Source organism: Pecten maximus, chromosome 7, assembly GCF_902652985.1.
Source record: "Pecten maximus chromosome 7, xPecMax1.1, whole genome shotgun sequence".
In the NCBI taxonomy this organism is placed as follows: Eukaryota; Metazoa; Mollusca; class Bivalvia; order Pectinida; family Pectinidae; genus Pecten; species Pecten maximus.
Window position 1 is genome coordinate 43,696,410 of NC_047021.1, and position 18,461 is coordinate 43,714,870.

General features: G+C 35.8%; 2 protein-coding genes across 2 annotated transcripts; both read left to right on the forward strand.

Moving 5' to 3' along the window:
• Positions 1–59: 59 nt before the first annotated feature.
• Positions 60–7,627, forward strand: LOC117330929. The gene is made up of 6 exons (XM_033889497.1): positions 60–1,262; positions 2,924–3,100; positions 3,783–3,864; positions 4,929–5,180; positions 5,833–5,912; positions 6,373–7,627. The coding sequence occupies exons 1-6, from the start codon at positions 354–356 to the stop codon at positions 6,592–6,594; spliced, it is 1,722 nt and encodes a 573-aa protein (XP_033745388.1). The 5' UTR covers positions 60–353; the 3' UTR covers positions 6,595–7,627.
• Positions 7,628–13,680: 6,053 nt separating this feature from the next.
• Positions 13,681–17,580, forward strand: LOC117330930. The gene is made up of 4 exons (XM_033889498.1): positions 13,681–13,986; positions 15,559–15,638; positions 16,225–16,560; positions 16,846–17,580. Exons 1-4 carry the CDS (start codon positions 13,788–13,790, stop codon positions 16,891–16,893), a joined length of 663 nt encoding a protein of 220 aa, XP_033745389.1. The 5' UTR covers positions 13,681–13,787; the 3' UTR covers positions 16,894–17,580.
• Positions 17,581–18,461: the final 881 nt, after the last annotated feature.

Genomic DNA, 18,461 nt, shown 5'->3' on the forward strand with positions numbered 1-18,461 from the left:
GGCTTAAGACTTTAAACCTTTCGATAACTCTCGGGCTTCATTAGTAAAAGTCGCGATTCGAAGAAAGAAGCGACGAAGAATTGACAAGCCTGACCAGTGGTCAGTAGTGACCTGATTAAGACGTCCGTGAGCTGGCTCGACAATCTGTCAAAATAACGTCCAAGCAAATTACGAGGAACTGGTTCACTTTGCATCTTTGAAAAAACGCAAAACGTGGCGGGGGTTTCAAACAAAAACAAAACCTCACGAGTTTGTCTTTGAATATTGTTGATCAGTCGCAGACTAACGTTACGTCTGAAAGAGATTTTAACAGATCAGCTGTCAACACCAGACGTGTCAGTGAAAGACCCACCATGCTTCGAGTTTGTTTCTTTCTGGTGTTCTCTAATACTCTCATGATTTGTATGTGTGGACCCGGGTTTACAGACATTGACAGGAGTAAATATGAAGATGGGAAATCGCGATTTGAAGTAATGGATAGTCATTCCAGGATCCCCAAATATGGACATTGTTGGAAGGGTGCTATAGCCGTGATCCAGGAAGGCTGCAAGCACTTGACACATATCATGCAAAGTAGACTAGCTTTGTCATATTTAAACTGTTTTCTTGAGGACCAAGGCCTCTCAACCTATCCGTGTAGTGCAGATGAACCTGTCTCGTCCTGTACAAAATATATGACGGATGTTGATAGAGGTTCTTTTACAACATTTTTTACATATACGCAAAATATCTGTTATTTTCTAGAATCACAAGTTTGGCATCAGGAAACGGAACAAACAATAACAAGGTTGGCACACAGCTCTGAAGATGTGGCTGACCGTCTTGAAGAAAGCAGCAAATTACAAGAAGCCATGATTACACAACAAAATTTAACCCTTCAAAATCAGGAAATCATTCTAGATAAAGCAGCAAATTTAAGTGACATTATATCAACATCATCTGATAACATGCACAAACTTTATACTGACTTTAAAAAATCAACAATTGAACAAAAGATTTTGATAAATGATATGTTTGACAAAGTTACCAAGTTACAAACTATGGTTCTTGGAGAATTTTCAGGATTTTATTCCATGATCTATTATGCAGTATCCGTGGTAATGGCCTACCTACTGACATCAACACAAAGGACAGCAAGTGCTCGGTTCTGGCTGTTTGGTATTTTCACCATTGGAATAATCGCTGAGAGAGTGATGATTTCTGTCCTCAATGGAGCATCATCATTTTACTTTGACTTCATACCACTGGAGGCAAATCTAGAAGTAAATCATTATTGTGTGCATGTGTAATCTAAATCACTGTTTAAACTGGTACCTATCTTATCTAGATCCCTGTCTTAACTGGAACCAGTGAGGATACTTGTCTATTCCAGATACCTTTGTAAACTACTGGTATATATAGCTAGTACTGGTCTAATCCAGATCCCTGTTTAAACTGATAACTGTACAATATAGATCCCTGTTTAAACTGGTAACTGTACAATATAGATCCCTGTTTAAACTGGTAACTGTACAATATAGATCCCTATTTAAACTGGTAACTGTACAATATAGATCCCTGTTTAAACTGGTAACTGTACAATATAGATCCCTGTTTAAACTGGTAACTGCACAATATAGATCTGTTTAAACTGGTAACTGCTTGTACAATCCACATTTATTTCTGTCTAAACTGGTAACTGTGCAATCCAGATCCCTTTGTAAACTGGTACCAAGGTACTTGTCTAATCCAGATTTCTGTCTAAACTGGTAACTGTATGTGCAATCAAGATCCATGTCAAAGCTGTCCCAGGGGGCCCCAGAGTAGTCCAATCCTGATATCCTTACTACAGTAAAATTGATAAGTATGTATATGCTATCCATGTCGACTCTGGAAACCAGGGCTGTGATCTAAATGTAGCGCGGGTGGTAGAGCATTGGGCCAATAAACTGTACATCTGTCAGAGGCGATTCAATCCCTGGGTGAAGCATCCTTTATGTCCTTGGGTAATTTGAATTCCCCCATTTCTCTGGATGTTTGAAATGCATCATGAGCCTTCCATATGATGTTCATTAAGGTAGCCACCAGCTGCTACAAGGGAATCCTGCCTCAAATTGGACCTGTGTTTTCATGGAGCAATAAACCAAACTAAAAATTGTACATAGTTTTATAAACAATTGTTTCCTATTGTTAACTGCTTTTCATTTTCTAAATCATAAAATCTTTGAATGCATATACATTTTAGTACATAACAGCTATTCATCAACGCATCTTGCCTAAAGCACCAAGTAAGCTTATGCTGTGGTGCGGCAGCCGTCGTCAACCATATTCAACCTTTCATTAAAACAGCTTCTCAATAACCAAGAGGCCCATGAGACCTGATATTGAGTCTGCAGCATGCTGGACTCAGGTGCTGCCACATTTGTTCAAATAAATGAGATTAAGCCACTTTCAAGTTCACAGTTGTCAAACGTTCTTAAATATCTGACTTCTCAATAACCAAGAGGCCTAGATGCCTGATGTTGGGCATGGTTCATACTGGGATTAAGGGCTACCTGATTTGTGTAAATTAATGACCTTGAAATATATACAGGGTCACAGGGGCCAGATTTATTTAAAACAATCAAAGAAGTTCTTTTGAAAACTCAAAAGGCTTATAGTGATGCCATTTGGTCAGTGATATGCTACAAACCTAGGGCATTGATATTCAAATGAATGACCTTAATACTTTTCAAGGTCATTGAAGTCAAAGCAGTTTCACCTTAAACCCATTTCTCAGATTTATGCCAGGTGAGCGATACAGGCACATTGGACCTCTTGTTACATTGTACAATATATATATATAACTGCTATTTATGACGTATATAATTTCAAAAAAATGACAAGGGCACTTGGTAAATCGATGTATGAGGGCACACTGATAAAAGTTTTTTTTTTTTTTAAGGAGATTGTTTACACCAACCAGTGGCTGTGCAGGAAAGTATGTGGAAGTTTGGCTTTGGTCGTCCTGGCAATATTTGCGTACCGTTTCCGTGACCTCAACGTAGTCAATAATGGACTCCTCATGGATATCAAAAGACAAAACTCGGAGCTCCGGCAATATCTCCTAAACACAACTCCCTACAGGTAGGGTATATACTGGCCACACACCTTGAGGTTATTAGTGAAATAATAACTACATTCTTATATATGAGACAGAGAAATCGCGCATACTACCCAGTGCTAGATTTTTCGGTCTTCTCTGATCGGTTTAGTGTTTTAATGGAACAATTGATGATAGCACAGTTATATTAAAATTAAAATAATGACATATAAAAATTGCGTGTCTGACATCTAATCCACGAGGAGCGGGGGGTTTGATTCAGTCAAATTGAAAAATATGGAAACCATAAATCAGTAGTAATACAGTTATAATGATGAACGATAGAAAGAATCATTTACCCACATGTGTTTGAAATTGATCTCTCTCGAGCTCAGATTTACATTCTATAATCAGGTCCGAGAAAACCCCCAACTTTCAAACTTACCTATTTATATATACCAACTTTGTTACTAAAAATAGCCAAAATCAAAAAGAAAAGAAAAAAATATTGTTACCGACAATTTCAAAATTGTTTGCTGTTTTACATTTAAGTGTTTGTAAAATTCAATAGAAAATTCAACAAGGCACTTTTGGTTGAGAGGTTCAATTAATGGGCAAATATTTCCTAAATGCGGGGAGATTTTAAGGGGAAATGTAGAGTGAGGTGACTAATTAATTTATCGTCCTGTTATATAATTAATCAATTTATAATTATATTCGTACAGGATTAAACAATCCGGAGATTTCTGACCAACAAGGTAGCATGTTGACATCCTCGTCCCCAATGGCAGTGGCCGCTGATTGTAAGTATAATTGGTTGATCATCATTATGAATGGGAAAATAGAAATTGAAAAAATTATCTCACTATAAATGGAAATCTATGTGAAGAAATCAATAAACTGCATTACACATGTACATGATGCATGTTATGACAGAATGTGGCATTGAGCAAAGGCAGAAAACATTGTAGAAGTTATCTTCCCCTACATCAGAGCATCTCCTGAAACTTTGAACAATTAGAATCATGGGCCTGGTCGTTCATGCGGACAAACCAGTCCGTAAGTTTTTAAATGTAATATTTCAAATATATCTTGATGAACCTTCAAATGCTAATACAAGCTTTGGAAGTCTTTGTCAAGGCTCATCTGAAAACACTATAATATCACCAGGTCCGTCTTTATTTCATAAACGAACAACACCGATCCAAGTGGTCTAACCATTTGGACCGCAAAAACAAAAACGGCCAATGTTATATATTTAGTATGAGACAGAATTAATGGTTTATTGATCAGGGCTGATAACTTTGATAACTTGTCATGTATGATTAAGAATAAATGGTTTAGTTAATTAAGTTAAAGTTAAATCTATCTTTATCTATTTATTTATTCTTTTGATCCTCTGTATTGATCTTCAAAATACAATGATAACGATAAGTACAAGCAATAAATTGTGACTACAGTTCCAATTACTATATGATTTTACACATGAAATTTTAGTTTTAATAAAGTTCTTTATCTTCCCACTGCTTATCAATTCAGTTTTTGAAAGAATTTACTGTTGATGCTAATACAACAGGTTATATGTAATTGTTCAATATTCTAACAATGTGCAAATATGAAGGTTTTTTTGAGGACTTAATATTCCAAGCAGTTCAATATTGTGATGTTCAGTATTGATTTTATAGACAAATTTACTCTATAGTCAACTATACAGATATCTATAATATTATAAAAAGTGTATTTTTCATATTTTTTTTTATTTGAATATATGTTATTTCACTGAACAATTAATTTCAAATTTATTTAAATTTAATGAAATTTGAAATGAAATTGATGTCAATATAGACATTCTATCTTTATTATCTAGCCACCGGATATGAAACTGATTCTGCTGTGAGTGACTGTAGCTACTTCACGGATCAAGATTCTACAACTATGGGCACTGACCACACTTTCCAGGCGGCACTGACCAATTGGGAGGACTCGGAGAGTAGCAGTTATACTTCTGTAATGTCATCAGAGTTTTCTGGACAAACTAACGATAGAAAACCGACTTCTGACTTGTCTCTAAATATAGATACCTGGGCCAGGACCGGGTACTATCGACACTCTATACCAAGTACGTTGAATTTCATTTCTCAAAAGATTCGACGGAAGTTGTAAGAATATTCTTATTCTTAATAAATCCTTACCACACGTACGATACTCTAGTGAGAATTTTGAAATCTTAGTTATCAAACTAGAATAATTAATTTTCCGTTGTTTGTACGCAGAATGCACCTTTCTGATTGGTTGAGATTTTTTTTCATACTACTGTGAAAAAAATTCTGAGAATTGAGCGAAAAATGTGACATCAATGCTAACTAAAACGAAATTTGATTAAATATCAAACATATACTAGATTGAACTGAAATATTTATACTAAAATATGTCATAACTTCAATACTACCCGACCCAGGCTCTCCTTACTTGACACAAATGTACATCTTGATGAGCCGGAGCATTACAACCTGTGAAACTACCTCCTTCCAAGTGTCAAATATTGTGTTGGGCGTATGTTGTGGCCCTCCAATTTGTTTTACTAATACATATCACTATACTGAAAACACAATTTCTGAAGCCTGTCTTTCCTCAGCTAAAGGCTTGGTACTTTACTAGTAATATATACGCCGATACCGTATTTGTTAATAAATATTTACAACACCTTTGTGACAAATGTGCAAAACTATTTAACCTAGGTATTTAAGTCTTAGACTTGATTTTGTTTTCAGGAAAAGGTGATTCAGATCTTGATTCGTCCATAGCAGAATCTGTCAAACGAAGGCATAGGACATCAGACACTCCAGAACAGGTATGTCGTTGTGTGAAATGTAGGTTAAGTACTGTATTTATACTCAAATAAGCCCCTTCTCCTAGTGTAGAAGTTAAGTACCATATTTATCCTCAAATAAGCCCCCTCTCCTAGTGTAGAAGTTAAGTACCATATTTATACTCAAATAAGCCTCCTCCCCTAGTGTAGAAGTTTAGTACTGTATTTATCCTCAAATAAGCCCCCTCTCCTAGTGTAGAAGTTTAGTACTGTATTTATCCTCAAATAAGCCCCCTCTCCTAGTGTAGAATTTAAGTACCATATATAGCTCAATATTTAGGAATAACCATGATCTAATGTTGCTCCCTCGACTTGATCATCCATGTCCCATTCAGTTTTTTTCCAAAAAAGATTTTGAAAGGCTTTTATTAGCCGATCAGTCTATATTCATATACAGTATAACATCGTTCAAGTCATAAAGTCTATTTTTCTTTATTTACAGAATACCAGCAATTCTGCGCCCAAATACTCCCTCAGACCAAGGTCAAAACGCCAGAACAACAATCCCGTTACACGGACCGAGTCTCCGAGATCTTTTTCACGCGTAGTCAAACAACTGGAACGGATTGCAATGCAAAACAGTAAGTTGGCCACAACTTACACCATCAAAAGGAAGAGTAATATATCTGAGGTGTCAGATTATGATGGTAGTGAACATCTGTGATTTCTGCTGTGACAACATATTTGTAATAAGCCTGTATCCTCACTTTTGTCCAAGACTTAAAATTCCCACAAAAAAACTTTTTCAGACACAAATTCCTTCCCATCTGATAAGTTTTGACTGGACGGAATTGTGTGATATAGAATTATACGCTATATAAACATTCATAATAGTGCCTATATTTAAAATCAATTGAGATATACATTACTGTATGTTGTTTTACTTACCGATCACATTTACATTTTTATATACGTTGTATTATGTACGAACCATTCATGAAAGGAAGATGTATTATCACAGTGTCTCATTTCAGCAGGGCTAAAATATCCATGTCAGAGATTTTCCCCTCATATTCGTATAACATTTAATTGTCAAACAAGCATTCATTGCAGTATATACCATTCACAGGGACTTGGCATGATTTCTCAACCCATGGTCCATGTATTGTCTCGCATGCGACAGAGTCGCGAAGTGTGATGTGCATGTATGTTTTACTTTTTTGTCGCTTTTTAATTTTCTCCAAGTACATAAGCTGTCATAAAGGCACCTGGATTGTTCTTGTTTCTATATAAAACCATCCCAATACACATTTCAGATTCAGAATTTCAACTAAAATTTACTGTTTATTGAACTTTGTTAATTAACTTTACAATATTGATATTTTTTTTTATTTTTCAATTAACTGGAGGTTGAGCTTAATTTCTCACTTTTTATGTTTGAAGAAATACATTGTAGCAATAAAATCTATAAAAAAGAATTCAAGTTATTACAACAATAAATATCATTAATATACCACATGTTGACTTAATCTTAATGATATGTCAAAGCGGAGACTTACAAGGCTTACATAGTTGGGTGGAAATTTGTCCTTGGTCCCAGTGTACTATATATCAAATTTTTCTACATTCTTACATTTTCTGAAACCCTGCTTGTTATTTGCCATCTTTTATATCTATAGACCAACAGCTACTCAATGCCATTACGAAGTAAATAATGTTTAGCGTTTTATATTCCAACATTAAGCCTGCATTCAATATTTCAGGTTCGATTTTTATATACACATTTATTAGAAACAAATATTGTGTTCAAAATGTTAATGTGTTTCAAAATGTTCTTGAATTTTTGTATGTGAAATTAAATTAGTGTTTCATTTGTTAAAGGAATTTTAATATTTTTATGCAACTCAAATTTCGTTCAGCAAAAGTTTGCTTTGACAATTCTTTTTATTACATTGTTATTGTTTTTTTGCATTTTCACACAAGAATGTATGGTGATTTGGTGGGGAGAGGTGGCTAGTGTCCCTTCCCTGGTACAGTGTTTTATGAACAGTGTATTATGATTTAGAGATTTTAACTGAGAAGATAAACTTTTTGAAATGCTTGCATGTTATCCTTCGACCAATTTTATGCTTTCTGCTATACATAGCATTGTCTGCTGTCAGAGTAACTGGAGTAAGCATAATAAATATGAAATCTCAGATTTATTTATTAAATTTATTATCAAATTACTATTTTTAGCTTGCCGAGTGAGCAATTTCTATACTGTCAGCATCAGCGATGCCCGTATGCAGCTAGAATAATGATTTGTTTAGGTCACCTGAGACAAAGTCTCCAGTGAAACTTTCCATGGCCAAAGTTCAATTGAAATTGTGAATTATATACTCACCTCCCCCAGGGGACTGAGGGGCGGGGCCAAAAGGAGTCAAATTGACAGAAATTATCAAATACTTTTCATAGAGGGAAGAGTCTTAAGGTGCTTTACAGAAATTGTGAATTTCATGACCCTGGGGTCTCACGTTTGCCCCTTAAGTGGGAGCAAAGTTTATACTATTTTATTTTTTTTAAATGCATTTTAGTTTGCCCTTTTGTGTTGATTTTTTTTTTAAAGTTTGAAATAGATTTATTATGTTTACGTTACACATATTTTAATAGTTTAATGTCTCAAATGTATTTGATTTTAAGAAAATCAGTTTCAGTGCTCACTGCTAAGCAAGCTACTTCTTTATAAGATACCGGTTAATAAGCCTTTCTAACAAAATATGTTTATTTATCTATGTGATTTTGTAATTTTATAAAATATTGTGTTCAGATAATTTGTAGCAGGAACAATTACTGTGTTTCAATTCAGATTTGTCATTTTAGCAAGTTTATCTGAAATGTTTTTAAGTTTAAGCTAAAAAGTTTGTGCTATTATATATAAATATTTTAACAAGAGAAATAGTTTGCTCTACACATTTTATTATTGTATTGTGATAATATTATAGATTTGAAATTTAATAAATTATTATTGCTCTATATTTTCTGTTGTAGTTTTGTTCTTTGGTATTTAATTAATTGAGATGTGCCTGAAATAAGTGGTGTGCAGGTCCAAATAGGAGTCATGCATGCAAAGGATTTTATTGAATTATTGTTGCAGCTTTTTTGGGCAAATTCATTGCAAAAGCTTTATAAAATCCACACTGAAAGTTCAAAGAATACATTATACTTTAGAACACTACTCCTTCAAAGCAGCTTAAGTGATTTTAATCTTTAAAAAATTTCTTCTTGATAAACAAAAGGTCTAGAGACCCAATATTAGGTCTGTAGTATGCTCGCATGAAGGGCTACCAGGTTTGTGCAAATGGATGACCTTGACCTTCATTCAGGGTCACAGGGGCCAAATATGCTAAAATCTTTTAAACGACTTCTTCTTGATAACCAAAAGGCCCAGAGACCTGATATTTTGCGTTTATAGCATGCTGGGATGAAGGGCTACCAAGTTTGATCAAACAGATGACCTTGACCTTCATTCAAGATCATAGGGGTCAAATATGCTAAAATCTTTAAGCAACTTCTTTTTGATAACCAAGAGGCCCAGAGACCTGATATTGTGTTTGTAGCATTCATTGGTAAAGGGCTATAAAGATTGTTCAATTGAATGATCTTCACCTTCATTCAAGGTCCCAGACATCGAATATGCAAAATATATCAAAACTCAAATAACTGTTAAGGCCCATGGGCCTCTTGTTTGTGATCAGCTCACCAGCCCTAATGGCAAGTTAGCTTTATGCCATTGTGGCATTTCCTTTAATCAACTTCTCAATAACCTAAAGTCACAGCCATATTTGGCTGATAGGGGAAAAGAAATTACCTTGACCCATATTCAAGGTCATAGCAGTATTTTTTTTAATCACTTAAAGGACTTCAGATTGAGAAAAGGGTTACAATTGTATGATATATTAATGCTTCCTGTGATGAAGTCCAGCACATTCTTTTAAAGAAATGACCTTGACCTACACTCAATGTTTCAGGAGTTAAACTTCTTTTAGTTTCCTGAATGACCTATATTCAGTAAAGCACTGATTATCAGGTGAGATATACAGGTCCACTGGGCCTCTTCTTTGTTGGAAGACTTTGATTCAAATAGCAAAATGCACTTCTTCCTCAGCGAAGGTCAGGAGCAAATTTGTACTGGAGATGCAAAGGTCAGATGGGTGGTTGTGGATGACCAGTTAAAGCGTTGAATGATAGCTACCAGTTTTGTTCAAATAAATGACCTTGACCTACATTCAAGGTCACAGGTCAAAATATGCTAAAACAATGCAAACAAGAGGCCCAAAGAGCTGATATTTGGCCTGCAACATGCTGGGGGAGTATTGCTTGGGTCAGCTGTTTTAAAATCTTCAAAATAATGAAGAAGCGAGGTTCATGGTAATATGCCAGTAGCATACCTTGATGACTGATCTTGACCTACATTCAAGGTCACAGAATATGCAAGAGAGCTCTGGCAATGAGTTGATAAGCTATAGTATTTGTTTAAAATTTGAATAAAGAGGTCAGCAGCTTAGCGTCTAGATAGACCTGAAACAACCTTTAAATTGCATTGGTAGCAGGTTAGCCCGAGTTTCCTCTGACCCTGACAGCATGTCTGAGAAAACTCGGGGCTAATAGCAGTTGAACGATACATGCCCATTGGACCTCTTGTTCAAAAATGAAATCAAACTTATCAATATCGTATATCCCCACTGACATGATTAGAGGGAAATGAGAGAGAAAACTAACATCCAATTATTTGAAGTGGACAGAGCTAGAACACGGACGGAAGAACAACGAAAAGTGGGTAACGAAAACTGGTGGTATCACAGGAAGCAATAAATCCCTCTATGTCAACATACTCTATAATGGTTACGCCGTCAGGGTCATGATCGGGAATCTAAAAAAAAAACCTTAACACTTCCCCTAATGCTTTCACCGGGCAGAGAATATCAGCTAATTATCATTGATAATCTTGTAAACGGAAGAAGAGGAGTTGTTCAAGCACATGGGCATGTCTAGTTTTACATTAAATTAGTAGCCAGAAATACCTATATATTAAGACTTTATAGGTATTTCTGGCTATTTTTTAATATAAGGCTAGACATGCCCCTGTGGTTCAAGTCGCAGGGAAGTTAACTTAAATGCCGAACGTGACACCGCCCTGATAACGGAAGGCACGTGACACATGTGCAGCAGTGTGCATGTGGTGCTCGATAATATTCGAAATATTCAGCCCTATCTGGAAGTGTATGTTCGCTCTTGCTGAATGTAAACTGTTTAATTTACATAAGTACATTACCAATTGCTTAAAATCAGAAAGTTAAGCTTTCCATCTGACCGTTAGCGACCTGTTTTAAACTCTGACTAAATCAATATAAAATTTTAAATTATGAGTGTATGGATTTACCGTATCGTGTTTGGTGAAGCTACAGTTAGCTGACGAGGCGCCCTAATTTGTCAACTTGAGAATAGGCAGGACACTTGAAACTCGGACAGCTATATCGGGGTTTGATAGCATGGATAAAGTACTAAGAGTGTCGACGTACTTGTATACGAGATAAACTGCATCCAAACTTCAAACTGGCAGCTGATTTTAAATTACATCTATATGAGGCGGATGACTAACAACTTAAATAATATTCAATGGAAGTTATCTTAAAGATTATATAATTACGGCTGGTGACAAATGTGTTTTTGTTCACGTTAAGTGGAGGTTTGTGGTATGAACTTAATTCCGTTGTAGCCATGCACAGCTTGAAAATTATGCTTCTTGTGGGTTTCAGTGCAGTAAATATATCATTTTGTGCTGAGGGATTTTCAAACGTAGACGAAAAGATGTATGAAGATGGTCGAAATCAATACGAGGTCATAAATAGACATACAACGCTTCCAATGTACGGGCAGTGTTGGAAAGATGCCCTCGTGAAAATTAAGTCTGGTTGTCGAGAGTTGACAGACGTTGTTCAAAGTCGCTTGGCGTTGTTATATTTGAACTGCTTTCTCCAGGTGAGCGGGAAGACTGCTTTCACCTGTAATTTAGAAAAATCCGTCCACGAGTGTACACAAGATATGACTAATGCAGATCTGAGCACATATGCAACATTTTTCACTCAAACTCACAGCATTTGTTATTTCCTGGAAGCTCAAAATTGGCAGAACGAAGCGGAGCAGACGATATCAAAATTAGCAACAAGTTCGGCAAATATGGTGGAAGTTTTGGAAGAAAGTGCAGTTCTTCAAGAATCAATAGTTCAAAAACAGAACTTAACCTTAGAAAACCAAGACAGGATTTTATTAAAAGCAGCAAACCTTAGTAACGTCGTAACTATGGCGTCTACAAATGTCCTTGAAATCATCTCCACATTTGAACAAACGACATTTGACCAGCGACATATGATGGACGAAATTTTCGACAAGGTTGCAAAGTTGCAGACTGCCGTCCTTGGAGGATTCTCTCGTTTCTATTCTTTAATATTCTACACCTTGTCGATTCTGATGTCCTTTTTATTAACGTCAGCCAGGCGGACAGCTGGTGCACGTTTCTGGCTATTAGCTATTATGACGGTCAATATCATAGTTGAGAGGTTGATACTATCTTATTATAGTGGGTCAGTTTCTGTCAAGGATGGCAATAAAATAGCCGAGGCCGAGATCGAAGTAAGTACAGTATATACTCGTAAGCTGTCGTGAATACCTGTAATGACCTAGACCTCCGTTTCTTACATTATAATTCAATGAGATTTAAGTTGCTTATGCACGATCCCGACGAGCTGCTTCAATCTATTTTTAAAGAGTCGTCCTTCGTCTTTCACAAATTCGGTACTGAGGTTTGCATATTTTGACCTTCATTGACCATTACTGCTGTTGAAAAAACAGGAATGTTATTTTGGGATCAAACGAAAAAGCTGTGTAGTCAAAATTAAGAGTTTTAAGCTTGGCTCCATTTTTATTCAAGAGGGAGCGGGGGCATGCATGCATGTTCCATAAGCAAGCTATGGGACAACCCTACCGTCGGTAACCACAGTCCTGACGCTCACGGACAGATACGGTATCTGTCCGTGAGCATAACGCCTCTGTCTGAGAGTCATGTCCGTGGGTTACCGACGATGGGGACTACAATAGCTCATAGCTTTAAACGAATTGAAATTCCAAGCATTTTTGTCTTTTAATTCGTTAATTTTGATTTAAATGGACTAACTTACAAACAAAACCTTTGAGAGATATGCGAATACCATTCGATTGAAACGATTATGTAGTTGGGGTTGTTTTTAATTGAGATGCTAATGCTAATCTTAATAGCAGATAAGTTAGCACTAAAGTTTTTACTTTGTATTCATACACTGTAAATTGTAATTACGTGATTATACACTGTAAATTGTAATTACGTGATTATACACTGTAAATTATAATCACGTGATTATACACTGTAAATTATAATCACGTGATTATACACTGTAAATTGTAATTACGTGATTATACACTGTAAATTGTAATTACGTGATTAAACTATGTTAATTGTAATTACGTGATTATACACTGTAAATTGTAATTACATGATAATACACTGTAAATTGTAATCACGTGATTATACACTGTAAATTGTAATCACGTGACAATACACTGTAAATTGTTATCACGTGATTAAACACTGTTAATTGTAATCACGTGATTAAACTCTGTTAATTGTAATTACGTGAGTATACACTGTTAATTGTACTCACGCGATAATACACTGTAAATTGTAATTACATGATTATACACTAAATTGCAATAACATGTTTATACAGTGTAAATTGTTATTGCGTGATTTTACACTAAATTGTAATTACATGTTTATGCACTGTAAATTGTAATAACATTATTTTTTTGGTTACTTAGGAGACCGTGTACTCGTACCAGTGGATGTGTAGACAGGTGAGCGCCATCTTGTCTTTGGCAGTACTCATCTTCTATATATACATCTACAGGAACCTCAGCGTCATCAACAACCAATTGCTACTGAAACTGAAAAAACAAAACTCGGATCTCAAACACCAAATCAAGGAACTCTCTAAAGAGATTTCTATTATTCGACATTGCGTCATGAATCAGCCCGTGACAGGTATGTACTACAACATCTACAGACGTCTTCAATGAAAATGTCCATCATGGCGTTGACAGTCCAGTCAGGTAAAATTCCATCGCTACGCGGCTTTCGTACGAACAGGCAATGAAAGTCACATCGTATAAGGTATCTAAATAGCAGTTCACGTACAAAATTTTAACACAAGCCTACAAGGATTGTGCCAATTAGACATTGGTGATTGGAGTGCACTCTTGAGAAGTGACATCATTTTGAATGCTAAAATAGAGGCTGGGACTCACTTCAAATTACGCACCTATACACACGAAAAACGGAATTGTGCTAAAATGCAGCAATTGTATCTCGGAGTTATTTACAAGGAAGTTTTGATGTGGTAATTAACATCGGCGCAAAATAATATGTAATGTCTGTCGAATAGTCAAGCTAAGGGAGCATGCTGAACTTATATAAAGTAAACGAGAGCACAGGGAAATGTGTCTTATATTATAAAAATAAGCCAGAAATACCTGTCTATTTATGATGTAAGACTAGACATGTCCCTGTGACAAGAGGCTGCAAAAAGAGAAAGAATAAAAATGTTAGCGCTAAGCGTTTACGTCATGGACAGCTCGGGGTTACTTCGAGTGATTGTAATAGAAGAATTTATAATAACACTTATAATTATAGCATAATTTATTTGAATGACCCTCTTCATACAATCCACTACTGGCCATTCCAGCTACAACTTCTAAGTTTTCTCTGTTAACATGACACCACTAGCCACAAGGAATTATGTGTGTATGGACTCAAAATGTGTTAACGTAAAAAAAGGGTTATTGGAAGATTTCAGTATATCATCTTCGCTAGCCAAGCTTCTGATTGCGATACACTCCAAGAAGGTGACACTCCTTATATTCCGAATGTCCATTAGTTCAAAGACCTGATAGTCCGAAGGCCCGTTTGTCCGAAAATAAGTAAATATTAAAGTCTAAACCATGATATAGCTTTCAGTATATCTTCTTCGATCGCTATCCAAGGCTTCTGATTGCGTTATACTCCAAGAAGTTATATTCCGAATGTCCTTTAGTGCAAAGACCCGATAGTCCGAAACCCGTGAGTCCGAAAATAGGTAAATATTAATACATGTTGTACAGCAATGTTGATAAATCTAAGCAATGGTAGAAAATCGGGTTATTTTGCTAAATCACAATACATATTCATTTTTATACAATGCTCACTTGAAGGCATTTTGTTTTATCAGAAAACGCTTAAATTGCGTTGACCAATCCATTCAAAATGGCGCCTTCTTGTGAAGCGTAACGTTTCAGGACACGACGCCCAAGTCATTTTTTATTTAATTTTTCCGTATAAAATATATTCTGCCATACTCATGGTACACATGTTATAATCACATACATATTATTTATCCACGTTACAATATTACCTGTTTTCGGACTATCGGGCCTTCGAACTATTGGGCCTTAGAACTAAAGGGATTATAGGACATTCGGAATATAAGGCGGTCACCCTCCACGATTCAGAGTTGGCTATAATTAATATTGATCGACTGTAAGGTCATGGTTCAATGATATTTCTGGTTTCTATATATAGATTCGGACGACTCCGACGAAGAACCCTCAAGGAAAGGACCCCTTCAATTGAAGAAGCCTAAGAAGACGAAACATTTTCGGGTAAGCATATATACATTTCATATGGAAACTTACAAATATATGATATACAGTAGATGCTTAAAGACCGTGAAACGTACATACCAGTATTTTCTGATAATCTGGAATTTTTGTTCATGTATCACAATGTTGCATTATTAAAAGTTTTTGTTAATGATATTAAGTAGACAATTTTATGTGTTAAAGTTTATATTTGACTTAAATAATATAAAAGGGGCATTCCTTCGTTCGGACATCAGAAACATACACAACTTCTGTTGATGAAATCTATGTCCGAACAATGATTATATGAGTGTTTGTGCCTACTTGTAATGTACAGGGAAAAGGCATATCGTATACAAATACCGTATATCTTTGAGGTAATTGGTGATACTTCGGGTCGAATTAAGAATTTTCAGGACTTAATACTTTGGTTTATCTTGAGAGCAAAAATGCCGTTATAAGATAATAGGTTTTACTAATTGAAAAAAAACCCATATTTTTCAGCAAAATTTTGACGTCCTAACATGTATTCAAACGAAAAAATGCCCCTTTAATATATAAATGTAATTTTTATAGGTAACGTTTTTATTCTTTAATCTAAATATAGGTCTTGTCAGCAAAGAACGATGATCCGAGTAAAACATCTACGGAAATTAATAATCAGGATTTGGGGTCGGGGGATTACGACGAGGATTCAGAAGACGATTTCAGAGAGGAAAGGCCAGCAACTTCCGGTACAAAGACATCGCTTTCAACTTCCGGTGCCAATGAATCGACAGCCGGAATAGAGGAACCGGAACCTATTCTCATTACAGAGGTAGCGGTCACCGCTCCTGTTACAGGGCAACCCATAGCTACTTCCGTTACAGAGAGACCGGAAATCACTTCTGTTACAGAGAGTACTTCCGGAATAGAGAGACCTCCTTCAGGAGAAACGCCCCAGGTAACCTTTCTTGAAGAAAAAAAATATATAGATAAAGATATCAAAGAAAGAGGTGATTTATCGTGAAAAATTGACATCCCGAGTTGAAATGTAAAGTTATGTTAATAAGGAAGGCTGAGATATGCTTTTATTTCATTAAGCTATGTTTTTTTAATACTTGCGCCGTAAAAGGAGCAAAGGAAAAGAAAATGGTTCAATGTAGTATGTATCTTACAATTGAAATCAAATGTTAAATCTAACTATGATTTATACATGTAATTTATCGAGTGTTCACTTTTCTTTCAGTCAAGATATTCTCTGAGGTCAAGCAATCGTCACGGATCGCCAACTTAATTAACACATATTGGTGACAGGTCACCTCATTGTATTGGTGGTCGGGTGACACCGTGGTTACACCTAGGTGGGCGGGGTTCGATTCCCCGATCGGACGTGAAAAGATACGAAATCTCCTGCCCAACCACGTGGGTTTTCCCCGGAACCCCTCGCGCTCTTCCATCCAGATCAACAAGCGTGATTTATATAGTTGTTATAACTTGTTTCGCAAATGTTGTAAAACAAAGTTTACATTACATACGACATGATATCCATCGGGTAGGGTACTTCATCGCCGATTTGTATAATTTAAAGGTTTATCGCCAATATATATTTTTCTCGTTTACGCCGGGATGAAGTCAGTGTAAAAGTTTATATTATCATATATAAACGTGTATGCACGTATAATTTAATATGTATAAAATAATTTATGCATACTGCTTCATAATGTCTAAGACTAGTAGTAGAGGACTGTGTATAATATATGTGCATTGCAACCATTTTTGTTGAATTCAATTTATTGACTGTAGATGTCCATTAGTAGACAGATTACATACAAAACGTAAAAGTAGTATTTGTGGAACAACCTGGAGTTATAGATATACAGCTCTTGTCTCATTTGCATCAAAAATAAATTTGCCGAGGTGGCTTAATTCCTTGTTGTTATTGACAGACAATAACTGTATTAATTAAAACATTCAAAGCTTTTGCCAATAGTATTTTTTGATATACATGTATTGACTTCTTAAGTCGTTACTCATCTGACATATTAATACAAATTGACATTTGTCTTCTACTTGATAGTCGACCGGTTTCAAATGCTAAATAATGTGTTGATATATACAAAGTTTTGTTGAAGATATTATTTATCAAACTGGATGAAAAAATGATTTACTTTATGTTTATATATGTATATTTATATCACATTCCGAGAAATTCTTTGACGGTCAAAATTTTCTTTGACGTATACAAGGTAAAATGGATCTAGCGTTTGATTGTGATTGGTTAAACCATGTTTCACGGAAACCAAAGAGTACATAGCAAATCGTTTAGGTAGTGTACCCAATCGAAGCCATATACGAGGGCTGATTGCTAAGTTGTGAGCCTCATATTGAAGGATTTGAATTTTGCGAGACATATGGTATTATTTTTCAACATAATCCCCTTCAGTATCGAAGGCCCCCAATGCCACTTTATGGAACTCCTTTTCTTGGCTGTTCAGAAAGTCATCCACTGCATATATGACGTCATCGTCGGACTGAAAGCGGGTGTCTGAAATAGCTTGAAATAGATGAAAGTCTGATGGAGAGAAATCAGGTGAATAAGGCGGATGCTCAATCAATTTAAAGCCACAATCGTGAATGACAGCCATGGCAATAACAGATTTGTGAACAGGAGCATTGTCCTGATGGAATAACACACCTTTTGTGAGCTTTCCGTGGCGCTTCGTTTTAATATGTTCCCGTAACTGCCTCAGAAGTGAAGCATAGTACGTGCCATTGATTGTTTGTCCCATTTGGAGATAATCTATCAGCAGAATACCATCTGCATCCCAGAAAACCGAGGCCCATAACCTTCCCAGCTGATGG